The sequence below is a fragment of the Marmota marmota genome, unplaced genomic scaffold (genome assembly GCF_001458135.2).
Source record: "Marmota marmota marmota unplaced genomic scaffold, marMar, whole genome shotgun sequence".
NCBI classification, from domain to species: Eukaryota; Metazoa; Chordata; class Mammalia; order Rodentia; family Sciuridae; genus Marmota; species Marmota marmota.
Window position 1 is genome coordinate 34,683,022 of NW_025999900.1, and position 25,055 is coordinate 34,708,076.

The 25,055-nt window shown below is 49.0% G+C and overlaps 3 protein-coding genes across 10 annotated transcripts in view; 2 read left to right on the forward strand and 1 right to left on the reverse strand.

The window, feature by feature from the left end:
* The first annotated feature begins 194 nt into the window (after nucleotides 1-194).
* Ap1g2 (adaptor related protein complex 1 subunit gamma 2) lies at nucleotides 195-8,007 on the forward strand. 2 transcript variants are annotated; one of them, XM_015492525.2, is made up of 22 exons: nucleotides 195-306; nucleotides 708-912; nucleotides 1,357-1,481; nucleotides 1,621-1,762; nucleotides 1,907-2,003; nucleotides 2,175-2,251; nucleotides 2,376-2,471; nucleotides 2,878-2,958; nucleotides 3,271-3,369; nucleotides 3,538-3,593; nucleotides 3,745-3,858; nucleotides 4,039-4,179; nucleotides 4,266-4,320; nucleotides 4,400-4,522; nucleotides 5,228-5,317; nucleotides 5,408-5,535; nucleotides 5,770-5,874; nucleotides 6,187-6,313; nucleotides 6,394-6,529; nucleotides 7,160-7,323; nucleotides 7,531-7,629; nucleotides 7,718-8,007. In XM_015492525.2, exons 2-22 carry the CDS (start codon nucleotides 709-711, stop codon nucleotides 7,817-7,819), a joined length of 2,361 nt encoding a protein of 786 aa, XP_015348011.1. In that variant the 5' UTR covers nucleotides 195-306; nucleotide 708; the 3' UTR covers nucleotides 7,820-8,007. The 2 variants fall into 2 exon arrangements, with proteins under 2 accessions (XP_015348011.1, XP_048654753.1); XM_048798796.1 differs by lacking the exons at nucleotides 708-912; nucleotides 2,175-2,251 and having other exon boundaries at nucleotides 205-306; nucleotides 1,357-1,534.
* The window catches only part of Thtpa (thiamine triphosphatase), a 48,821-nt gene continuing 28,583 nt past the window's right edge, over nucleotides 4,818-25,055 (reverse strand). For 6 of the 7 annotated variants that reach the window (XM_048798797.1, XM_048798800.1, XM_048798799.1 and 3 more), the window contains 3 exons: nucleotides 11,765-11,859; nucleotides 10,386-10,937; nucleotides 4,818-8,835 (listed from right to left, as the gene is read on the reverse strand). In XM_048798797.1, the coding sequence (XP_048654754.1) occupies nucleotides 8,726-8,835; nucleotides 10,386-10,937; nucleotides 11,765-11,859 (757 nt within the window). In that variant the 3' untranslated portion in view covers nucleotides 4,818-8,725. Of the gene's footprint in view, nucleotides 8,836-10,385; nucleotides 10,938-11,313; nucleotides 11,672-11,764; nucleotides 11,860-25,055 lie in introns of those variants that run through there. The other variant, XM_015492541.2, reaches the window with a different exon arrangement.
* The window catches only part of Zfhx2 (zinc finger homeobox 2), a 30,413-nt gene continuing 19,156 nt past the window's right edge, over nucleotides 13,799-25,055 (forward strand). The window contains exon 1 of the mRNA XM_015492550.2: nucleotides 13,799-13,877. The gene's annotated coding sequence lies outside the window, so the exon portion shown is untranslated. The remainder of the gene's footprint in view (nucleotides 13,878-25,055) is intronic.

Genomic DNA, 25,055 nt, shown 5'->3' on the forward strand with positions numbered 1-25,055 from the left:
TGTCATCTCCTTTGGGGTGCGATGGCTGCAAACCCAAACTCTCTGAGGCTCTCCTGAGGTGACAGGTAGAAGGAAGCCTCTTGGGGAACCTCGGCCCAGCTTACTGCCTAGCTGTCCTAGCTGGTAAGAGCTCCTTCCCCTACACGCCGAGGTCAGAAAACTCCAGAAGGCTCTCGGGCGGCCCAGGAGGGCGGGGTCCCGTGGTGGAGGCGGGGAGAGGGAAGGACCCGACCAGGCACCAACCCCGGTTCGGCCCTATACCAGGAAGCGTCTGGGGGGGAGAGGAGGACAATTGACTGAAGGCAGGTGAGGCTGGCGTCTTGGGGCAGGGAAGCTGAAGCCGCCAGAGATGGGAATGCGGGAAGGAATCTCGCGAAAAAACAACAGTGCAGGACCCTGAATGGAAAGGAATGGCCAAGCTAGGAATGGCATACCAGGTGGACTAGAAAAAGGGGAGATGGGCGGGGCTCTGGCGCATGCTCCGTAGGAACAGGTGCGGGGTGGGGCAGGGACGCATGCGTAGTGGGGAATCTCCTTAGACGGCGCGATGGGGGTGGGCTTTGGGGACCCAGGTGGGGAAAGGTAACTGGAGTAAGGTTTAGGATAGATGTAAGACCCAGGCCATTAGGATCTTGGAGCAGGGCAAACCTGGCTGCCGGCTAGAAAATTAATTAAAGACTTCCCCACTCCCGGGCTCTGCCCCCCAGGATGGTGGTGCCCTTGCTGAAGCTTCAGGACCTAATCGAGGAGATTCGCAGGGCCAAGACTCAGGCCCAGGAGCGGGAGGTGATCCAAAAGGAATGCGCCCACATCCGGGCCTCCTTCCGAGATGGAGACCCCCTGCAGAGGCACCGCCAGCTGGCCAAACTGCTCTATGTCCACATGTTGGGCTACCCTGCCCACTTTGGACAGGTATATCTGCCTCCAGAGTTTGAAGAGGAAAGCTGTTGGGACAGGGTCGTGGATCTCTTCATTTATTTGTGCCCCGACTGTTTTCATTCTCTGGTTTCTGAATCATCTCACCATGCACTGGAAAAAACTTTTCCCATTACCCCACTAGTCCTCAGCTGGGGTGAACCCTTCATTCTCTGGCCAACCCATTCAGGGCACCTCCTCTTCTTTTCTTCCAGCCTCCTCCACTCCTATGTTCTTTAATCTGCACACTAATACCTGACCCTCCTAAGCCTCTTTGGTTGAAGAGAGGATGATGGGATATGATGCCCCAGAAGTTAATCTAATGATAAGAAAAGCCCAGCTGAACATATAGATATGTGTGCCACTGGCAGAGAGGTGAAGGAGTAGCATGGAACCCTCTTGTTTCACCCCTGCCCTTCGGATCTGCCCTCTTCCCTGTAGATGGAGTGCCTGAAACTGATTGCATCCCCCAGATTCACAGACAAGAGGGTGGGCTACCTGGGGGCCATGCTTCTATTGGATGAGAGGCACGATGCCCACCTGCTCATTACCAACAGCATCAAGAAGTGAGAAGTTCTGGGGGAACTGCAAATCAGGGAGATGGGAGAGTGGGGAACTGGTAAATTCCAGGGGGCTGCCTGATGTAGTTACTGGGAAGGACTGGTTTCCTCAGAGGCTTGACTAATCATCCTCCCAACCCTGCAGTGACTTGAGTCAGGGGATTCAGCCGGTACAAGGCCTGGCTCTGTGCACTCTGAGCACCATGGGTTCTGCTGAGATGTGCCGGGACCTGGCCACCGAGGTGGAGAAGCTGCTCCTGCAGCCCAGCCCCTATGTGCGCAAGAAGGTGAGATGAAGAACTTAGCACTTGCCCCTTCAGAAACTGTCCCTCATCTGCCATGCAGTAGAAGTGTGTGTGTGTGTGTGTGTGTGTGTGTGTAGATTCCATCCTTGTAGATACTTGCCTATCTGAGGCCCCTGACCTCCACAGGCTATTCTGACTGCGGTACACATGATCCGGAAGGTCCCTGAGCTCTCTGACATCTTCCTCCCACCTTGTGCCAAACTGCTTCATGAGCGCCACCATGGTAAGACCAAAAGGCTCCCCATCCTCTGTGTCTGGTCTGGCTATGAATGGAAATGAAAAACAGGAGAGAAACACCAGTTCATAGAACAATAGTAGTACATACACACAGACATGCTCACAGTAGATTCTCTCATGCCCTGGCCCACCATTCACTTCCCTACCCTGACCCCAGGCATCCTGCTGGGCACCATCACGCTGATCATGGAGCTCTGCGAACGAAGCCCTGCAGCCCTCAGGCATTTTCGTAAGGTGGGCTGGTGAAGGGGTAGGCCCTGGCCCTGGCAAAGAGGGGCAGTGGGGGCAGAATGGGGCTAAAGCTGAGAGTACAAGGATAAGGACGGAATGCACAGGCAACATTGTGCCCTCCCTCCAGGTCGTACCCCAGCTGGTACAGATCCTCCGGATGCTGGTGACAACAGGATACTCCACAGAGCACAGCATATCTGGAGTCAGCGACCCCTTCCTGCAGGTGGGCTGACCTTTCCCTCAAGTATCCCTGGAGGAAAGAAGGCTTAGCAGTGAGATTCCTGTAGTATACTCTGGCTTAGTCAGAGCCTTGGGCAAGAGGGTAGCAGACTGATTGCCCTGGTCATTCCAGGACAAAGACGGGGAGAGGATGTGACTGAAGGTCGGAAATCCAGTTTGGTAATAACGACAACAACAAAAAAACTGTCCTAAACTCCCTTGGCTTCATACACTTCTGATCCCCTCCCAGGGCCACCAGGACCTATGGAGGTGATGAAGGATGGGAGGCTCTAGGGTCTAACCAGGTCCCTTACAATGAATGCTGTCCTCAGTGTTGGATTTTTCTCCTCAGCCCTACAAGTCCTTATCCTGTGAATCTCTCCATCTTTCAATCTTTAACCCAACCACAGGTCCAGATCCTTCGTCTGCTTCGGATCCTGGGCCGGAACCATGAGGAAAGCAGTGAGACCATGAATGACTTGCTAGCACAGGTGTGGGTTGGGGGGACATTGCTTAGGTATGTTGCTCTGGGATCTACCAGTCCTGGGAAGCTGTTACAGGATTTTTCACCATGTAGCAGCTATGTAATCACTCCTCTGTCCCCTCTAGCCAATGAACTACATGAAGGAGGGACACAGTATGTTGCAGTATTAATGTCCCAGTGTCCAAGCTGGCCCAGGCACATAGTGGGGTTTGGGAAACTTTGTTGGCTGGTTGAGGAATGGATGGATAGTGGAGAGCTTCCAGAGATCCTAGTGAGGAGAGAAGCCATTGTGGATGTATCTCCTCTCCCATCCACTCAGGTAGCCACCAACACAGACACCAGTCGAAATGCAGGCAACGCGGTCCTATTTGAGGCAGTGCTTACCATCATGGACATCCGCTCTGCAGCCGGCCTACGGGTATCTTCCCATATGCTCTCCCACTGTGGCCTACCCTCCACTCCCAGCCAGCCAGCAGGGCTCTCTTCACTGGCCTTTCCCCAACACCTGTCATCCTGTGTCATATGGTCCCCACTCTTGAGTGAATAGGCTGCTACTGCCTGAGTGCCCACCCTCTTTCTCCCACAGGTTCTAGCTGTCAACATTCTTGGCCGCTTCCTGCTCAACAGTGATAAGAACATTAGGTAATGACTTGTGTGTGGCTATACTCTGCCACTGAGCCCTGACCCTCTGTACTCTTCCCTCCAGAACCTCCTGATCCACTTACCTCTTACCCCTGTACCCAGGGCAAGGCTAATGGCCACAGCATGATAGGGCCTTTCCCACTCTGACCAGGTATGTAGCCCTGACGTCCTTACTACGCCTGGTGCAGTCTGATCACAGTGCTGTGCAGCGGCATCGGCCCACTGTGGTGGAATGTCTGCGAGAAACTGATGCCTCCCTCAGCCGGTGAGCATAAAGGGAACAAGAGGACAGGGTAGAGGATACAATGACTAGTGGCCAAGACCCAAACCAGCTCAGAGCAGCTCGAGTAAGAGGACTGTAGGAGCAGATCCTGGGGATGGGGCAGGCCAGAGGCATGGAGTTGGGTGATCTGGGCCACCTGCATGGACCCTTTTCTCCTTCCAGGAGAGCCCTGGAACTGAGCCTGGCTCTGGTGAATAGCTCCAATGTGCGAGCCATGACACAGGAGTTGCAGGCCTTTCTGGAGTCCTGCCCCCTTGATTTACGGGCTGATTGTGCCTCAGGCATTCTGCTGGCTGCAGAGAGGTGAGGGAACAGGTTCCCAGAAATGGCGAGGGTACAGTCTGGGGAGGGACAGGGACAGTGCCAGGACTGATAAGCCATGTCCCTAGGTTTGCTCCAACCAAGCGATGGCACATAGACACCATCCTTCATGTGCTGATAACGGTGAGATGGGCTAGTTGGAGAGTTGGGCAGTAGTGGACAGAGTTAATCACACTGACTTGACAATGTCCACCCTTTCCAGGCAGGAGCCCATGTGCGGGATGATGCAGTAGCCAACCTGACGCAGTTGATTGGGGGTGCCCAGGAGCTACATGCCTACTCTGTGTGCCGACTCTATAGTGCCCTGGCAGAAGACATCTCCCAGGTGCCATTCCCACCTCCCCAAGCCCAGGGCTGCCTCCTATCTCTTTCTGGGCTTCCCTTCTTCACTGGACTCTGAACTGTTTTCCCCTTAGGCTCACAGCTGTCTACTTAGTGCAGGAGATCCTTAAGAACAGAGCTTGCCTTTTAGAACACCAGGGCTGCTGTTCTGGCCCTGGTACCTACTGGCTATGTAATCCCAGATGACTAATTTAACTTCCGTTAGGCTCCATGTACTCAGCTTTCTATCCTGCCTATCTCCCAGGGCTGTTTTTATAATCAAATGAGATAGATACAAGTTTTATGCATATATTATACTTTATTATTATTTCAAATGCTGAGTGCCAAAGGTGCCACCCAATATTAAACTGCCCCTTTTAAATTTTTTTTTAGTTATACATGACAGTAGAATGTATTTTTATATATTCATGGCATACTCTCCATTTTCCTCTTTAGTAGGATGAGCAGAAACCATCACCCTGCTCTTCCTCAAGGGTGGGACCCTCTCACACTTCCATCATGTGGCCAGGCCATGTACTTCTGAATCTGGGCCACCAGAGGGCAGTGGGAGCCCAGGCATCAAGACAGAAACTGCTCACAAATTTCCTTCCCTGCCCCACCATATTTGTGCTGCATAAGGGGATGTTTCAGAGTGTGGAAAAGAGGAGGGAACCCCAAACACTGACATAGATGTGATTCTCCCATACAGCAGCCACTGGTGCAAGTGGCAGCCTGGTGCATTGGAGAGTATGGGGACCTCCTGATGGAGGGGAGCTGTGAAGAAGTAGAACCCCTTCAGGTAAGGCCTACATGGTGGACACACTAAGGATGGACTTGTCAAGGGAGATAGGGTTAGATCCCAGGTCACTACTTGTACCCACACCTGAAGGTGGAAGAAGAGGAGGTGTTAGCACTCCTGGAAAAGGTGCTGCAGTCCCAAATGTCCCTGCCAGCCACCAGAGGATATGCACTCACAGCCCTCATGAAGCTCAGCACCCGGCTTCGAGGGGACAACAAGTAAGAAGCGGTCTCAGCCCAGAGAAAAATGTCTCCTCACTTGCATACCATTTCTAAGCTCTCCAGATAGCTGCACTATCCCTCGCCTCTCTTACCCCCAATCTTGGGACTTGCTTTAGAGCTACATATCTTGGGTGTCTCCTCACTCTGTGGGACTGCTCCCTTCTCTGCCATATACTGAAGCAGAAGGGCAGGACAAATTGCCATTGCAACTCACACAACTCTGTGGCCCAGCCGCATCCGCCAGGTGGTGTCTATCTACGGGAGTTGCTTAGATGTGGAGCTGCAGCAGCGGGCTGTAGAATATAACACACTCTTCTGGAAGTATGACCACATGAGGTATGTCAAACATCGGCTCCAGTGTGGGACCCAGATCCCTGCCCTCTCCCAAATGCCCCCTTATAGCCTCAGCGGTCTCATCCTCTCCTGTGTTGTTGTCCACTGCAAGAGCTTTCCACCCAGTTCACTGAAGCAAGCTGCCTCCTAACCCTCCCTGCTCATCTGAAAACCAGCAACAGTATGCCATCTTATCAGAAGGACACTTCTGATCCACTATGTGCCCGGCATCTCCATGTTCTGAGCACTATTTGTAGATGTCTCTTGTGAGAGGCAAAGGGTCTACCTAGAAAAACACCTACATTCCATCCTCAGGGCTGCCATCCTTGAGAAGATGCCTCTTGTGGAGCGAGGTGGCCCTCAGGTTGATGAGGAGGCAAAGGAAAGCAAAGAAGCAGTCCAGGTTTCAAAGGCAGCAGCCCCTATCCCCACAGAGCCCCAGGTGAGGAGACTGGAAGCCTTGGGATGAGGACTGGCTTGGGCTTCCATGCCAAGTTCTGACCCTTCTGCCCTTTCCCCTAGGCCTCAAAGCTCTTGGACCTGTTAGATCTCCTGGATGACACTTCTGAGGATGCCCAGCATCCTCCCCCTCTGGATCCATCCCCAGGAGGCACCTTAGTACACCTCCTTGACCTTCCCTGTGCATTGCCACCTCCAGGTAAGCCTCAGGAAAGAGTCTAGTCTTAGAGAAGGTAGGTGAGAATGTGCCATCTCTGCTTCTGTGCTGAGTGAAGCTCATAAACCCTTTCCCTCCTGTGTGCCCATATCCCATCCCCTTTTTGGTAGGTAAAGGGGTTCACTCAGTCATGCCAGTCCTCTCCTGGCTGCAGTGTCTTCTTTGTTCTAGACTTCTAGCCCTGGCCAGCAGGGCCCTGCTTCCTCCCCACCCCATCTCATCCCACTGGCCCCTCAAACCCTCCCGTCTTAAGCCGTGGCATTTCATGCTCTTTTTACACAAAATGTTATTTCCTTGGCACATCAAGTGACTGGCTTGGTTGGGGAAGGCACTCCAGCCTGAAATGTCAAATGCCTTTCCCTGCCACTCCCATTTAAATTAGTTCTTCCCAGTTACTCTGGCTAATTTATTTCCCTCATAGTACCCATTCCAGCCTGATTATCTTGCTTATTTTCTCTGTTATTGCTTCTCTCCCTGCACTATACTGTCAGTTGTCTACTTCTCAAGCATCTTGGGCAGTACAGGGACAAGAGGTGCTCACTGTTTTTTTGTTGAATGAACGTGTTATTTCGTGCCTACACACTGAGCTGCCTCTCTTTCCCTGCTATATAGCTCCCATTCCAAATCTCAAAGTGTTTGAGCGTGAGGGAGTACAGCTCAATCTGTCTTTCACTCGACCACCTGGATCCCCTGCTTTGCTTTTAGTCACCGTCACCACCACCAACTCCTCAAAGGGTGATGTCACCCACTTCATCTGCCAGGCAGCTGTGCCCAAGGTTTGTAAATACCAGGATTCAGAGGTGGCCTAGGCACTCCAGGAAGGAATAGAGGTGGGTGGGAGACAGGATGAGACGGGAAGGGAGTGACAGCAGAGACAGGTACCTGGGGAGTTGATGGGAAGAGAGTTTGGCACCACTGAGTGTGGAGGGGTTGCTGAGCCCGGCCAGCTGCCTTACTGTGTTCTGCCCAAATCCCATGTTCAGAGTTTCCAGCTGCAGCTGCAGGCCCCCAGTGGGAACACAGTTCCAGCTTGGGGCGGCCTCCCCATCACCCAGCTCTTCAGAATCCTCAATCCTAACAAGGTCAGTTCCAGGGCCCTATAGGTAAGAAAGACCTAGGGAAGGGAGAAGTCATAGGCACTAACTCTGGTCTCCACTCTCCCATTTCTAGGCCCCCTTGCGGCTAAAGCTGCGCCTGACCTACAACCACTTGGGCCAATCGGTGCAAGAGATCTTTGAGGTGAACAACTTGCCTGTGGAAACGTGGCAATAACTCTTCACTCTGCCTGAAATCCTCCTGCATCCCAAAGCCTGTGGTCCTAGCAGTGGGGAACCAACTCTGAGGGCTACCAGCAGATGGCACCCTGGTTCTGCATTAATCACTGCAAAACTGTGGGTCTGCTCCCCTCCCCCACAAATAATGGCAGCCAAATAAAGCCCGAGGGGGGCATAAAGCCATAATCTGGGTATGTTTGAGGTAAAAAAAAAAATGTTTAAATAACAGCAAGGGAAGAGGCTTCTCACACAGGAAGGGTCCCAGGAATCTTTCTGGGAACCTTGAGAATCAGTCTCAAGCACACCAGGGTTTTCTTCTGCCCCTCAAGGTTAGGGAGCAAATTTGCCGCTAAGCTGTCACAGGAAGCACTCTACTCTCTGGGCCAGAGCTGGACACAGTGGCAAAATCAAAGCAGAATTTCTGGATTTCTAACAGGAATTCCCAACCACTTCCCCACCCTGCTATTCCCCACACCCCAAAGCAGGGAAATCCCTGCAGCCTCCCCTCATCTCTAACTCAGCTGTAAGGCGGTTTCGGAGCCGCTGGCAGAATCAATGGCATCGACCAAGGGAGGGGGGGTGGCAAGGGATTTTCCTGTGCTTAACTACTGATCACGGCTAAGTGGAAATCCTATAAACACGAGCGGAAATCAATGGAGGCTGCTTAGCGGCCAGGGGAGAGGGGCGGCCCACAGATTGCATCTGACTGATGAGAGAGAGGAGGCAACCAGGGAGGGCTCAAGGAATGGGTTGTTGAGAACAGGGCGAAAGAACAGGCAGAGGTATAGGGAGAGGAGGTGGGAGGGAAGAGGCACAGTGAGGCCAGGTGTGGCCCCTGCTGGACCAAGAGTTCCCTTTCTCTTCTAGGAAGTGACACCCCTAGCCCAGGCTGCTGTCAGGATGTTTAGTCCTCTGTGGAGCTGTTTACTTCTAGCAGGCGCCGATAGTCCTGAGGACGGAAATGCTGTAGGTACACGATGAGCTTGCCAGGTGCCCTCTCCTGTGCTGGCACACCTATAGACAAAGGACAGTGAGGAAAGAAGCAGACAGAACTGCCATACATGCTTTAACTTTCCTCCCTGACCACCCAGCCAGGACCCCCAAGTTGTTGAAGGTAGCACTGAGATTCTGATTGTCATCCAACTAGCTTCTGTAATCTGCCCTCTACCTCACTGGACTCTAGAAGTGGGACCCAAGAGCCACTTCAGACTCAGGAATGCTGGGGAGCCACACATGAGCCTCTTCTCCAACCAGGGGAAATGGTGAAGAAGCACCCAGGTGCCATGAAGACAGAGGATCCTTCAATATGTACTCACTCTAGTTATTACCCCTGTCCCCCAATCAAGATGAAAACCCATCTAGGCAGGCAAAAGCTCATTAGCTTGGTAATGAAGCACATACAGAGATTTACACATAGGAGAGAAACCAAAGGCTGTGGAAAGAAAAGGAAAAGAAGTTTTAGCTATGGGGTGGGATTCACATAGAATTCTCCCCTCTGGAGCTGGGGATATAGCTCAATACTGGAGTGCTTGCTTAGCATGCTCAAGGCCCTAGGTTCAATCCCCAGCAAACCAACTCCCTCCCTGCCTCCTACAAAAAAGCAAGAATTTTCTCTAGAACTGCCACTGCCAGTTTCCATTGTTAGTGCCCAGCAGCATACTGAGCATACAGCAGGAAACAGGATGTATAGTTGCTAAGGAGGCTGAAACAGCATCCCAGGGCTGTCAGGCCCCACGGCGTGCACAACCCCAAACTAGTGGATGGGCTGTCTACTAGAAAACTGAGCATGGGAACAGAAAACCAAATCTGAGCCAGACACAGTGGTGCATGCCTATAATCCCAGCAGCTCCAGAGGCTGAGGCAGAAGGATCACAAGTTCAAAGCCAGCCTCAGTGAGTTCAAAGCCAGCCTCAGCAACTTAGCGAGGCCCTAAGCAACTCAGTGAGACCCTGTCTCTAAATAAAATATTAAAAAAAAAAAAAAAGAAACCAAATTTGCCAATGCTCCCCCAACCGTCTCTCATAAATGCAATGTTCTTGCCTTTCACTGAAAGCCAAGACGTTGAATTAAATGAACTCTAAGAAACCATAAAAACAAAAGGATATCTGATCCCCAGCATGGGCAAAAAAAAAAAGATTAGGGGAAGGAAGGGTTAAAGCAGAGAACTGACAAATAGAACTGAAAGAAATTTGGCCAGAGGAATGAGAATTAAATGAGACATAATGGCTGGGATGAAGAATAGAGACTTATGAAAGGCTTAAATCCAAGTCAGACAGCAACTGTAAAAGAGAAAACTTGATAGAACTGTGGGCAAAACTGGGTCCTCTAGAAAATTGCTAAAATAATTACTGTTAAAGAAATAATCCAGAGACCCTCCCCCATTATATAGTCCAACTCCCACCAACACAGCCAGTGCTCCAGAAAAGGAAAGTGTGGCTTAGTGGTGAGTGCTTGCCTAACATGATTAGGAGGCCCTAGGCTCAATCCCAACACTACAAAAAGATTAAAAAGCCAGGAAAGGAAAGTGGGGATCAGGAAAACACAGAAGGTCCTGTCCCCCTCACCGAGCATGCTGCTGAGGCTATTGATCTTCTTTAGAGCAGTTGGTACTTCAGCCTCCTCCTGTACCAGGGCCTCTACTTCACCCACAGCATAGCCAAAGTCCGCTGTATCCAGGTCCACCTTAAGCACCGGCTCCTCCTCATTGACTCCAGGGAATACCAGCTTCCAGGAACTCCGTTTAGTCACAAAACTAGCTACTTCCTGCAGCCCTAGTGGACCCAGCACAGCAGCCATAGTTCCATCCCCCAGACCCTTAGCTCCCAGCACCTCACAGAGCTGGGCCACAACTGCAGATTCAGATGTAAGTTCCTTGTACTCGGTGTGGGGTCCTGAGATACCTGATGCTCCAGGGTATTTGAGCTCCCATCCACTACCCTCTCGTTGTCGCAGCCAGTGGTTAGACCGCATCAGGCTCAGCTCAGGGGTGTCATAGTAGGTGTCTCGGAAGGTGATCCGGTGCTCTAGGATGCCCCCCAACTCCTGCAGTCGTTCCTCTATGCCAGGCCCTGGAATGAACTTTCGCTCCACCTCAATCAAGCCCTGGGCCATGCTATCTGCAAGGATCATTTGCAACAAACATTTTCTTAGCGCCCAAAGGTGTTCAGCCTGCTGGGCAACGGCTAAGCAGAGACTCTAGCTCTGGATGAATTTACTGAGATGCATACAGACTCGCAGATCTTTGGCTCAGCGATACAGGGCTCTGTCTGCGAGATTTTAAATGTTCTGCTACAGTGATTGGTCTCCAGTTAAATCCATTCCACTATTGATGACGTTCTCAACCCAAAGATGTCCCTAGAAAGCAGGTCATGCAGCAAATTTCGTCTCAACACCCCACACTACAACTTGCTACCCCAGGAGGCCAGGAGCTGCTACCTGGGATGACCTGCCATTCGCAGCGACAGCACCCGCCAGCTTTGCCTCGGGTCTCACCTCAAACCCAAGGGTCTCCCTCTCGCAGGACCAGGAGATGGGGGGAGGGAGTCCACACCACACCCGCGAGGAATGCCGGGAGGAGTCCCAGGTCTCGGACCTCAGCCCAGCTCAACTGCGTGACAGGAGAGTACGAGCACCAGCGGCCATATTAGGCCCATGGTAGCAGTGCCGAGGGCAGACCGGCCCGAGAGACCTGTTAGGTTATGGCGGACCGCGACTCCCGTTAGGGCAGAGGAGCGAGACCGTCCCCAGGTGCCCTGCAGCGTAACCCCTATGCCTCCTGGCGTCTGGGGGGTCGATAGTGGTCCCAGGCCTCTGGTTGAGCGTGGCTTCCTGAGCCGGGTGGATGATGGGAGATGTAGTTCGGAGGAGGGGGGAATCTTAGCCATTTCGCCCCACCCATTGCTGTGGTGACCTGAAAGCTGCAATTAGTGCTCTGGGGACTTACCTAAAGCTGAACTGGGGTTGCAGCTCTGTGGGGAGAGTCGTGGGCAACGAACTTGAGACTGCACTCTCCAACCCCTCCCGAACTTGGCAGTGGGCCTGAAACACAAGTCACTCATTCAGACGCTGTCTGGCACATATTTAACTATTATGGTGGCCTATTTACCGCAGGCCAGTGGCAATGGGCTGGGAAGAAGGAAAGGCAATTAAGTCCAATATAGCTCTTCTGGAGTTTTGGAGGGGATCAAACACATTCTGGTAAGAATGTTAAGAGTATGAGTGAGCAAAAGACTTTCTGTTAGAGGAGAAAGTGAAATTTTGAATGAACTACAGATGTGGGATTTCAACGGGTAAAACCTAGGTGGAGACCTAACATGAGCAAAGACCCAGATACTGAAAAGTACCTGGCCTGTATGAGAATAAAGATGGGGCTGGAAATACAATTGAGGGGCAAGTTGGAAAAGGCCTTGAGTGAGTGCCAGACTGAGGAGTCTGTCAATTCCAGCAGACCCTGAGCAAGGTTTGTTAGGAGTAGGAAAAATATTCAGTGTTCATTTAAAATACAAGACATATGGAGGAGAGATGACCCTCTGGCTGCTTTAGAAGACTCTATAGAGAAAATGCCTCCATACTCCCTCTGAGAGTTTATATTATCTATAAACTTTGTATCTTACTCTCTGGGTGAGGATATTGTCAATGCCTAGGCTTGCTTCTGAAATTAGTGAAAAAAGTGCCAGGTTCTCCACACCAGTCTATCCCTTGTATGTGTCTGGAAACCCAAGTGAAGTAAAACGGTGGTAAAACTTGGGATGTCTTGGATGTATCCTTACCCCTACCCCATGTCAAGCACCACTGGACTGGGAGGGCCTGCATTTCCTTCATCCTTTGCAGTCCCCGCCCCCATCCCCCAAAGTTTTATTGACCCAGGAAGAAGTCCTAGTATTTTTATGTTTAATGTCCACCCCAATGGGGTAGAGGCAGCAGCTTAATGGAATGGAAAGCCTAGATTTCAGCTACAGACCTGGAATTGACTGAGTTTCACTTTCTATATGGTTGGCCTTGGACAGGCTACTGTACCTAAGACTCTGCTTTTTTATTGATAAATTGTGAACTGCCTCACAATTATATGAGGATTCAGTAACAAACTGTCATTTGGTAGAAACCCAAAATACTAGTTCCCCCCCCCCCCAGAACTTCAGGAGGTTTTACTTTGTTGTTGTTGTTATTTAAAACTAGGTTTTAGCATCCAGTGTGATCTCTGGAACAAAACTACTGAGGTTTAACCCTGCTGCTGTTGCTTTTTGACCATGCAACCGTGGGCTGGTTCGTGCCTTAATTTTGTCACCTGTAAAAGGAATTAAGGTATCTGACTTATACAGTTGTATTAAATAAACTAATATATGTAAAAGTGATTGGGACTGTCCCTATATACTCAATAAATGTTATAAATTATTGTTACTACAATATAGTGGGCTTATGAGCAGATAAAACCGAACCACCCCTCCCCAATTCAAAGGACTGTGTGACCGCAGGGAGGAAGCAGAAACTCAGAGACTTCAGAGTAATTGCTGTGAGAGAAGGTTTTCAATCGGAAAGAAGGGGAGATAAGGAAGCAAGAAGGGAGTGAAAAAAGAAAGACAGCTCTGGCAAGCTGGTAAACGCCAGAGCTTGTTCTAGAGCTGATCTGAAACAAAACAACAAAACACATGCATGTTTTCTGTAGGCAAAAGGAAAAGGAGGGGACGGGAAAGAGTTTAGGGACATGCCCTCTTGCAGGCACCGGGAGGACCTGGCGCCTGAGTCAAGGAGGCGACAGGATGGACTGGCTGGCCCCATCGAGCCCGCCCCTGGGCAGGGTAGGGTTCCAGCGTCTAGGGAGGAGTGCGGACACTGCGCTTGCGGGTTGGAGGGCGGAGGCGACGGACTACAAGTCCCGGCATGCGCCGCGGCGGGCGGGCCGCTGCACCTGCTCAGTGGGGCCGCCCCGGGCGCCTGGGTATTGATTATTCCATTGTGTGGGACGCTTCGGCTCCAGCCNAAGAGCCGCCCCCTCCCCTCCCCGCCTCGCGCTGCTCGGCGGCCGTGGTTCGACTCCCGTCCCTGCTTCCAGCTGAGGTGTAAGTGCATCGATTTCCGATGCTGCTGGGTTGGTTTTTTTTTTTCTCCTCTCCCTCTCGCTCTTCTTCCCTTCCTTGCTCTTTGGAAGCTCGAGACGAGGGGAGAGGAGGCGTTCGGAGACTGCCGCTGGAGGGACGGAGAGGGATGGGAAGGGGCTGGGGGAGGGGACACGGACGGACTGACAGCCAGAGCCCGGGGAGAAGGGGAGCCGGGGTGTGGGAGAGAGGGCGTATGTAGGGAGAGAAATATGTAGGGGGTGGAGGGAGAGACTGGGGAGGGAGAAGCAGGGTCCAGCGGGACAGACGGAGGGTAACGAAAGCCTAGACGGACCGCGCCGAGCTGTACGGGGAGCGGGGTTCCCGGAGGGAAGGGGAGGCCGGGTGAGTTCGAGGGCTCAGGGCTGTCAGCCTGGAGGGGCCTGGGTCTTGGCGGCCCCCCGCCGGCTGAGGGATGGGGGAGGAACCGCGGCGGGAGGGCTGATGGATGGGTTAGCGCGCTAGGGTGCAAGATGGGAGGGACGTCTTCATTTTGCCTGAAGTTGAGCACCCCCCCCCGCCCCCGCTCTTCTTTTTGAAAAGGTGTGAGTAGGTGAGGGGAAGCCTCACTGCCCCATTGAAGATGAAGCATGTCTGTCCTGTTACCCCTGCCCCACATCAGCTCTTGTCTACCCCTGTCTGAGTAGCCCTATGATTTTGGAGCACTGGGCCATGCTTCAGCTGTGCCTGTAGTTCCCCTGATCTCTGTCCATATGTCCCTTCCTCTTGGTTTTGCCATTCTTCACCATGTCTCCCCACTTCATTCGTCACCAGTTCTGTGTGTCACTGTCTCTGCTGTGACCCTTCCCATCTGAGTGATCTCCCTATGTGTCCCTTTCACTATGTGTCACGCCTTGGCTGCCTGACTGTTCTGCCGTCTAGGACTCCATACCCTCTCCTTCAGGGTCCATCTCAATGACTGTGGCCTTTTCATACTACTTTGGAGTTAGCTTATTGACCAGAATTATGATAGTCATTGGTCAGGGGTCTGAAAAGTAGGGGGATGGAGCAGATATGTCTTCCCCCAGACTCATGTGCCCTTTCAGCATTGCCAGGAGAGCCTTCTGTTCCACCTTCACCAGGGAAGCTTTGGAACTTCCTAGCATTGTTGACTGTCTCCTTTGCCATGTGCCTGTCTCCCCCATCAGGATCTCACGATCTGGTCTTCACTGTGTATCATCTGTCTTTCCAGGAGCTTTCCACCACAAACCTCTTCCCTGCTGACTTCATTTTTCTCCCTTCCCCCACTTTACCATTGTATATATTTTTTCATTTCCCCATTTTATTTCATACCTTTTTTTCTATCCTTGAATGCCATGATCTCCCTTATTTATTCACCATCTTTGTTCCAGTAATCTGCCTTCTTTCTACCTTTTCTCCTAGTCACTGTTTCTTTTATCTCTTTTCCCCTTACCCAACATTTAACCTCAGCAGCAGAAGAAACCACAAGCAAGGGGCTGGGAGAGGTGGGGGATATGGTTTGTGAAGGCACATAAATAGGCCAAGAAATCAATTTAATGGGCTTCCAGGGGCATATAACCCCTTCATCAATCAGTGCCATTATGTCAGTTAACTGTCAACTTTGATTTCATAAGGGGACGTTCTCTAGGACTCTAAGCTCCACCCTGCCTGGTTAGCCTCCATCCTCAGTTCATTCTAGAAATTAGTGGCTTTTTCTTCACTTTTTAATTCATTTTCCTCCTGGACCGCTACTATTATTTTATTTGGATTCAGCACCATTTTTTATGAGGCAGTTTTTATTATTGTGGGAGATGCAAAGGACCAGATTTATCCAACCTAAAGAATGGTAAAGGTGGATAAAAGATCTGTAGTTTATCTTGGTTTTAAGCCCATCATTGTTTTTCCAGAACTCAGGAGCTTGGGAGGGTAAAAAGAGGAAGCAGATATGGGCAGATATGGAAGATTTCAGAGGTGAACAGAATTATAGAAGGGAAGGGGAGGCCTGGTGCAGTAAACACATGGGGTAGAAAAATGTATGACATGGGGATGTGCAAAGGAAGTGAGGAAAATCTATGCGGAATGGGGGGAAGAGGAGGAACCAAAGGGTGATTAATGACAAATTGAGAGAATGAAATAAATAGTTAATAGTTACACAGAGGGAAGAAAATATCTCCTTTTTAGAATATTCCTAAAAAAGGAGAACAACAAAAAAGCTATATGAAATGGATACAATGGCAAAGTGGTGTAAGGGAGGAATTGATGAATAGGAGGAGGTGGGAAAAGAATATATGGTACAAAGAAAGTAAATGGATGGCAAATGCAGGAGTGCTGAAGCAGATCAGAGCTTCACAGAGCTTGGTGGGGGAAAGGAAGAGATGATGAGGTCTCAAAGGAAACAAATACCTCTGGTGTAAGGAGGACACAGCAGGAAGGATGCAAACAGTTCGCTTCGGGGAGGGGGTGATTTGGAAAAAAAGGATAGCAGAAATACCACAGGCCCTAAAACAGAGAGCTGCCCAGGCAGGGATTGAAAGAACAGAGAGATCTAGTGGAGAGAGAGGAAGAGAAAACCTCGTGAGCATTCATTCCATTGGCCTCATCACTCACTACCCTACCAAAGGCCTTTACATTTCATTCCCAAGGCAGGAGAACACAAGCAATGAGATGAAAAAGTAGAATTCCCATTTACTTCAACTGACAGGAACTTGAATCTTCCTAGTCCCCTGAGAACCAAAGACCTCAAACCTCTGATGTCATAAATTGTTGGTGTTGCCTTGGCAACCTTACAGGATTCCTCCCTCCATGATGTCAGAGGGAGCTGTGTTACCTTGAGACCCATGCAGGAACAACTTGCTGCTTTGCTGGGGAGCTGTATGATATGTGGGCCGGGGCCCTGGGTAGAGGCAAATCTGTAGGATTCCTGGCACTGGTAGTTTGATCTTGCATCCTTGGAGCCGTTTGTAGCTCAGAACAACAGTTGACACAAACCACTATTGTTTGAGTGTCCGAGGTTTCCTAGAGCCTACTGAAGCAAGACAAGGGACCTCCGGAGACAGGGGGCATTGGGGTTAGGGTGGTGATACTGAAATGCAGGCTAAGAAGGAGGAGAACTAGAAATGGCAATTCCAGAACAGGAAAGGAAATGGAGGAGGGTGGATAGTTGAAAATGTCAGATGAATCTGACTTTGGGTTTAGGAATGGAAGCTAAAGCTGGAAATGCACAAGAGAGGGGATCAGAGCTGTGGTAGAGTACAAACTGATGCCTGAATAGAGAAAAGGGAGGGTTCTGAAATGCTAGAGAGCAGAGTGGAATTTAGCTATAGAGGAAGGAAAGAAGGTCCCTTTAAGCCAAAAAACTAAGCATCAGGTGGGAGATACAATGTCATTCTGAGAAGGGGCTGTGTCTGTTACTCAGAACAGGCTTAATAAATATTTATCCAGCAAATGTTCATAGGGACTTAAAAGTTGCCCTCCCAGTTCTCACTCAAACTCCTAAATCTGAGTCTGCATAAATGGGAAAATTGGGAAATCAGAAACTGGAAGAATATAAAATTGCAATAGTGAAATATGAGGCAGAAAGGAGAGACTGGGTTAGAAACACTCTTGGAGGTTTGACCTGGGAATTCTATATAGAGATAATGGGCAGAAAAAATGAGTCCAAGACAAAAATATGGAAGAAGATAGAGAAAAGATGGTATCCAGAAAAGGTTCAGTTTTTTCCTTAGACAAATTTGAATTGAAAGTAGTATCCCCACCCCATTCTCAATCATGAAATAATTGCATCAGTCATATACACACACAAATGCACAGTGGTCACAAAGAATTCACAAATCAATACCAGACCCTTTCTGAACACCTGTTCAACTTGTAAACCCAGGTGTTTACAAGGAAGTCAGCATTGGCCACGTGGACCAAAAGGCAGGAGGAGGGAGGGGTTACTAAAGCTGAGAAGAACCCTGTGAAGGATCACCTTGACATCTGACTGCCATTGTTGATAGAATCTAGAAGCATCTAGAAGAGGGGGAGGCAAGATACAGAACTTACCACAGCTCGCAAAACAAAATCAGAGCCAAACACAAAAGCCTTAGAAGAGAAAGGTGTACCCCATCAGGGATTATAGCCCACTTGTCCTGTTGTTTCAGTAAAGGGCCAAGAAAGACCCTGAAGAAATAGGGGAAAGAAGACAGAGGGGAGAGTCTGGCTATAATAAGAAAGGCCAGGGCAGCAGAAGAGGCTAGGGGCAGGTGCCTGAAGGGAGGACAGTGGTGGCTATATGCACTGTCAGCAGCGCCACAGACTTGGGCAGCTCATATTTTGCAGCAGGCGACAGGCTGTCGACACAGCGGTCCTTTACCTCACCGTTAGAAACTCATTTCATTGATTTTTCCATCTTTCTTTTCAGGCTTCTCATACAGCTCAGTCTTCCCACCACCCATTTTCCCAGAGCCCCTTGCCTCTCTGGGGAAAGCCCCAAGGAACTAACTGCTTATGCATGCCTCCTTTGCCCCAGGCCAGTGAGGCAGGGGTGAAAGATTTGGAGATAAATTTCAAGGGGCTGAAATCTGCCCATGCTGTGGTAGCCAAACTATACCAGTGGTGTGGGGGCTACGTATACCTGGAGGAAGACAATTTTTTCTAATTCCTACCAAGACAGTTCTGCATCCCTGAACATTTTCCTCCCAAAAGTTAAATGCGAAAATGAGAGCCTTCCTGTGTTTGGGCAGCAATATGGGATTATATCAAAGCTAAAGTTCAGGCCTTGGAATTCACAGCAGGGCCATCAACTGTAATGGTGTGTGCATGGTGACCTGTGCATTCAGGACATGACTGGCTCAGGGTATGCAATAGCCTTTTGTAGTGAGAAGAAGGCACAGCATGTACCGTCTCGTCCTGTGTAGCATGTTAAAGTGCAAAGTTGGTGGGGCAGGAAATTTTTACTTCATGTGTAGGCCTTTCCCCAGTGCCTCTTGCAGTCACAGCCAAATACCTCCACCTCTCCCTTTGGGGCTGGGCTTGGGCTAAAGGTCAAGAGTCAATTACCAGTTATTTGGCTTCTCAATGAAGGAGGGCAGAGGGTGGGACAGGATTGTTGGATTGTTTCCCTAGAGGAACTGATGGAGTAGAGCCATTTCCCTCCTTAATTTTTTCAGTACTTGTTTTGAGGGAGGAAGAAGCCCAAGCCCTCTGCCTCTGTCTTCCATTCCATTTTCTTGGGCCTTGGGTGTGAGTCTAGGTTTTTCTGCCACTGCCGCCTCCAACCTCTCCTGCCTCTTTGATGGTTGTCTCCATCCTGTGTTTAGTATCACTGGCCTGCTTGGACCACAAATGCCTTTCTTCTGCCTCCACAGCTTCACCTTCTTCAGGCTGCATAGTTTCCAAAACCTAGAGATACATCCTGGTGCTTTAGAGAAAGAAATGCACTAGAGGTTAGGAAGAGAGAAGAGCAGGGAAGGAAGGTTCAGAATAGACTGGGCAGGGAGGAGTAGGGAGAAGAGGGGAATGTGACTTGGAGATGGGAGGAAGCCCAAGAGATGGCCACAATTAAATGAAGGAGGGCAGGAGGCTGTAAAGACTAGGAAAAAACTTGGCAAGAAAGCAGGGAGCCTGACCCCTCCACAGGGATATAAAGACTGCTAAGGAGGAGTGGGGGCAGGGAGTGGTTGGTGAGACAGAGCTGAACAGCCAAGCTGCTGCCTCAGCCTCCCTGACAGTCCTGAGTTCAAGCCATGCTGGCTTTGACCCTTGTGGGAGGAACTGAAGTGGCAAATTAATGATGATAATGAAGTCACTGCTCCTTGTTTGTCTTTGCTGGTTTCCCCTTGAGATTTGTCCTTTGGCCAGACAGGGCAATGTGGGGGAGGGGAGGGATAGCAGCAGTGAAGGGCAGGGAGGGGGAGTGGAAAAGAGGATGGAGAAATGGAAATGTGGAGGATAAATCAGTGGAGGGAGAAAGGGGAAGGTGCTAAATGAGGGAAAAGGAACCCAAGAATGGAAGAGAGAGGAGACAAAGGGAGACATGAAAAGAGAAGGTAAAAAGAGAAGCAGAAAGACAAGATAAGGGAAAGAACAATGGGGAACAGGGAAACCTGGAGGGAGATGGAGAGCTGGAATGGAGCAGTGGGGAGCCAGAGGAAGAGAACGTAGCCAAGGCTGTGAAAGCTGCAGCTGGTGGGGCCTGTGGGCGGGGCCTCATCTCCATCTCTAATGGCTGTGAAATGAGGTTAGCTCCATTAGAGGCGGCGAGAGTGTAACGAGATCACACTCATTAGGGCCAGGCCATCCCAGTAATTACCACCACCCCAAACACGCCTGTGCCAGCCGGCCACCAAGCACATATAGGCATATAGCAACACACAGCACAGGACACCCTGATGCTGAATGGAAAGCACAGAGCCCATACAGGTGTGACCAGAAAGCCTGGGGGAAACCAGCCCTCCATGGCTAGCTAGAGCAAGCACCTTCACTAACCCCAAAGAGATGTTTGGACAGAGAGGTACACCCTGGCTATCAGCACCCCCCAACACACAAAGAGCAATAAATATACACATTCCCGCCAACTCAGGAGATAAGGCATGTGGATGGATAATTATTTTCATGTATTGATCACATCCAAAGTGCCATTCCCCAAAATGATTGTTTCAGTGGACACAACCCTAGCAGGTACTATTTCCCATTCTTTTTTTTTTTTTTTTAAAGAATTTTTTTAATATTTATTTTTCAATTCTCGGCGGCCACAACATCTTTGTTGGTATGTGGTGCTGAGGATCGAACCCGGGCTGCACGCATGCCAGGCGAGCGCGCTACAGCTTAAGCCACATCCCCAGCCCCTATTTCCCATTCTTTATGGAAAACTGAATTGAGGCTTTAATGACTCGGGAGTGACTTGGAAGGCTGAGGCAGGAGGATCACAAGTTGGAGGCCAGCCTCAGCAACTTAGTGAGGCCCTGTCCCAAAATAAAAATTAAAATGAAAAAGGCTGAGGCTGGGGATGTGGTTAATGAGCTGAGGTCATTTACATATTAAGGAATAGAACTAAAATCTGATTCTAGGTCTGTCTCTAAATGTTATGGATTTTTTTGGTTTGTTTTGGTGCTAGGAATTGAACCCAAGTGGCCTCCTAAATGCAGTGCTATGCACAGATTTTACCACAGGGCTACCTTCCCAGCTAAGGCTGTGTTTTGTTTTGTTGTGTTTTGCAGTACTGGAACTTGAAAACAGTGGTCCTTACCAATGAGCAACATCCCCACACCTTTTTGTCTTGTAGGGTCTTGCTACATTGCTGTCTTCTAACTTGTGATCCTCCTGCTCAGCCTCCTGAGTAGCTGGGATTTTAGGCCTGCACCACCACATGTAGCCCAAGTCTGTCTTTAAATAATACCAGACTGCTTATCTGATGAAGTTCATATGCTAATATGAGGTACACATATAGACTTTTAGCTTTTAAGACATTATCACAAATGATGCACACTGATCATCCAAATAACCCTACCTGGTCTTCCTCCCTCTTTCTCTGTCTCTCTTCTCTCTCCCCACAAATACATGCCCACCTAGGGGCCAGTAGCCCTCTATAGACTGCAAAAGGAATGGGTGCCCCTGGAGTTGCACAGAGCACTAGTTTTGTTCTGCCCTTATACCAAGAAACAAAGGAATTTGAAGATGGCGCATCCAGCACCTTCAAGCTGAGAGAGGATGACAGCATATATGCTCAAGGTGACAAACACAGGACAGGGTAACACACTCAAAAATCTCACTCAAAATGCACACCAGCCACAGTTCAGAAGTTTACAAATTAACCCAAGAACGGAGGCCGTACATTCAGCCTACCTGAGTTCCAGTTTCTTTTTTTTTTTTTTAATTTTTTTTAAATAAATATTTTATTTTTTAGATATTGGTGGACACGGTATCTTTATTTTATTTCTATGTGGTGCTGAGGATGGAACCCAGTGCCTCACGCATGCTGGGCGAGCGCTCTACCCCTGAGCCACAACCCCAGCTCCCCCGAGTTCCAGTTTCATTTCTACTTTCCTTTTCTTTTGTACTAGGGATTGAAACCAGGGACACTTAATCATTGAATCACAGCCCCAGCCCTTTTCATTTTAATTTTTATTTTGAGACATGGTCTCACTAAGTTGCTTAGGGCTTCATTTAGTTGCTAAGACTGGCCTCCAACTTGTGATCCTCCTGCCTCAGCCTCTAAAGTCATTTCTGCTTTCTAATTGGGAGACCTTAAAAATCATGTAATCCACTTAGTCTTTTTTTTTTTTTTTAATATTTATTTTTTAGTTTTCAGCAGACACAACATCTTTGTTTGTATGTGGTGCTGAGGATCGAACCCGGGCCGCACTCATGCCAGACGAGCGCACTACCGCTTGAGCCACATCCCCAGCCCCGCTTAGTCTTTTTTCACATTTGTAAACTGGAAATGAATAACTGTATGTATTGCATCAGATTGTAATAGAGAATTATTGATGTGATGCTTGTCAAGGGCTTAGCACAATGATACATGGTAAACATTTAAAGGAATTGTCTATTATTTTATTATGACAACTAACTGGAGGTTCAGTAGTAGCCCTTATCCTAAATACTTGAGATCAGATGTGTTTTGGATTTGGGGGTTTGGGGATTTAGTAATATGTATACATTATATAATGAGATATCTTTGGAAGGAGACCCTATTCTCATTGTGAAATTCATTTATATTTCATATACACCTTATACATATGGCCTGAAAGTAATTTTATATGTATTTTCAGAAGCAACTGTGTTTTGTCTACAACTGTAGACAGATGTGGAATTTTCTACTTATGACACTGGCACCATGTTCATACTAAAAAAGTTGCAGATTTTGACTAAGCACAGTGGCACACATCCATAATCCTAGCTACTTGCGAGGCTGAGGCAGGAGGATCACAAATTTAAACCAGGCTGGGCAATTTAGTGAGAGCCTGTCTCAAAGTAACTTTTAAGAATTGCTAGAGATATAATTCAGTGGTAGAGTGTGTAAACTCTATCACCTGCCTAGCATGCATGAAACCCTGGGGCTGATCCATAAGTCCAAAATCTGAGACTTTTTTTCCTTGCAGTGCTGAGGATCAAAACAAGGGCCTTATACATGCTAGGCCAGGGCTCTACCATTGAGCTATACCCTAAACCCAAGTTTTTGGGTTTTGAGTTTTCAGATTAGGGACATTCAACCTGTAGTAGTTGTTGTAATAGTATTTAAATTGATTCATTACATCACACAGGTTCACATGGAATCAAAGAACCAGAGAAAGAGGCATGTATAATAGTATTCCACATAATTATAGAAAAGTTGCCTGCAATTTCTTCTAAGCTCAGGGATATCAAAGTCTTCTATGGAGGTCCCCTATGCCAGGATCAGACAGGATCCTGAGTCTGAATTCAAGGGCACACATAACCCCCTACCCCTTCTGTCCTGTGGTGCTCGTGCAGAAGAAGGGCTCCAAGCTGGCTTCATGTGGTTGTCTAAGCCTGAGGCATGTAGAACATCAGTCCCTCCAATGTATTTACTATGAGATCACACAGGTCTGTGCAACATAGCAGCTCCACACTGCTGTCCTAAAACATCTAACACATCAAGTCCCAGAGGTAGATGCCTAGGCAAGAGATTCCTTTTCTGGACACACCCACCCCTACCAGCAGCACATGGTACAGCACACCTCAACAAATCTATGCACAAGTGGTTGTGTGTGGTTTCAGCCCACTGCTTCCCTTCTACCTGTCTACTCCCTAACCACCACTGTCTTCTTCTGAGCCTCTTTCTCGCATCTTACTGGATTCCCTCATGTGCACCTTAAGCATTTGCAAAGTATAACACAGCCTCCTTGCTGTCTCTCTCGACTGGGGAGAGTCTACCTTCCAATCTGGTTGGTGCCTGAGCTGGGAGGCCTGGAAGAGATCCAATGTTTACATATTCAGACCAAGATCCAGCTTTACCCCCCTTACTTCCCTACCTTTCCATCTCTCCTTCCCTTCTGGTATCTGCTTTAACTGTCTCTTTACCTTCTGTGACACCTCTCCTGCTTGTCTATTTCATTTCCTGCCATACTCAAACTCTCTCTCTTTTGGACAAAACCAATCTTATACAAAGTAAGCATTCTTTAAATATTTATGGGGGATAGGGGAAAAAGAAGAGTCAGAGAATTGACTCAGCCTTTTTCATGTTCTCCTATTATCTTAAGTATAAGAAGTAGGATTACTGTTTTGTTTTAAATAGAGAGGGTAAGATTTAGAGAAAAAAATGATAGTTTTAAATGCAAGGAGAAGCCACAATAGTTTTTTTATTTGTTTTTGTACTGGGGATCAAAACCTGGGGCTTTCTACCCCTGAGCTACATCCCCAGCCCTTTTTATTTTTTTTATTTTGAGACAGGGTCTCACTACATTGCTTAGGGCCTCACTAAGTTGCTGAGGCTGGCTTTAAACTCACAATCCTCCTGCCTCAGCCTACCAGGGTGCTGGGATTACAGGCATGGGCCACCACACCCAGCTCATGATAGTTTTGATCCAGGCATTAGCTGCTGCTGCACCCAGTTCAAGTGTGAGCCTGAACAAAGCTTCCACTCTTTTGGGTGTCTTTCAGCCCAGGAACCAATAATTACATGAATTCTGCTGCTGGAAAGACTAGATTTAAATCCTGTGTACCTATTATTCTGCCCTCAGTTGAAAAGGGCAGAGATCAGAGGATGGTTTGGTTCATCAAGAAATGGACAAAGTGGCACATGCCTGTAATCCCAATGACTTGGAGGCTCTCAAGTTCGAGACCAGCCTTGGCTACTTAGTGAGACTCCAAGCAACTTAGCATGACCCTGTGTGAAAATAAAAAATAAAAAGGGCTGGGGATGTAGCTCAATGGTATAGCACCTCTAAGTTCATTTCCTAGTACCCAGAAAAGGTGGGGGGTGGGCAACAGCCTCTGTGCAAATACCTTGCCCCACTCCAGAGAAGAAGCCAGCCAGCTAGGAGAAGAGGAAAATAACCCACTTCACTGATGCCCAATATATGCACTTTTCACATGTTACTTATTCTGGTATGGACAACTGAGGAAGAAAGGTATTATTATTCCCATTTTTCTAGATAGGTAACTGAGGTAACTTCCAAAGTTGACAGCTAGTGAATGGTAGAGCTGGGATGGAACCTGGGTCTGCATGGATCCAAGGTC

What these genes read in the sequence shown, in the direction of transcription:
- Ap1g2 (XM_015492525.2), top strand. Translation starts at nt 709, where the DNA reads ATGGTGGTGCCCTTGCTGAAGCTTCAGGACCTAATCGAGGAGATTCGC. An exon ending in GCTTCATGAGCGCCACCATG is followed by an intron (nt 2,004 to 2,174) that starts GTAAGACCAAAA and finishes CCCTGACCCCAG; the next exon opens with GCATCCTGCTGGGCACCATC. An exon ending in GAATCCTCAATCCTAACAAG is followed by an intron (nt 7,630 to 7,717) that starts GTCAGTTCCAGG and finishes TCCCATTTCTAG; the next exon opens with GCCCCCTTGCGGCTAAAGCT.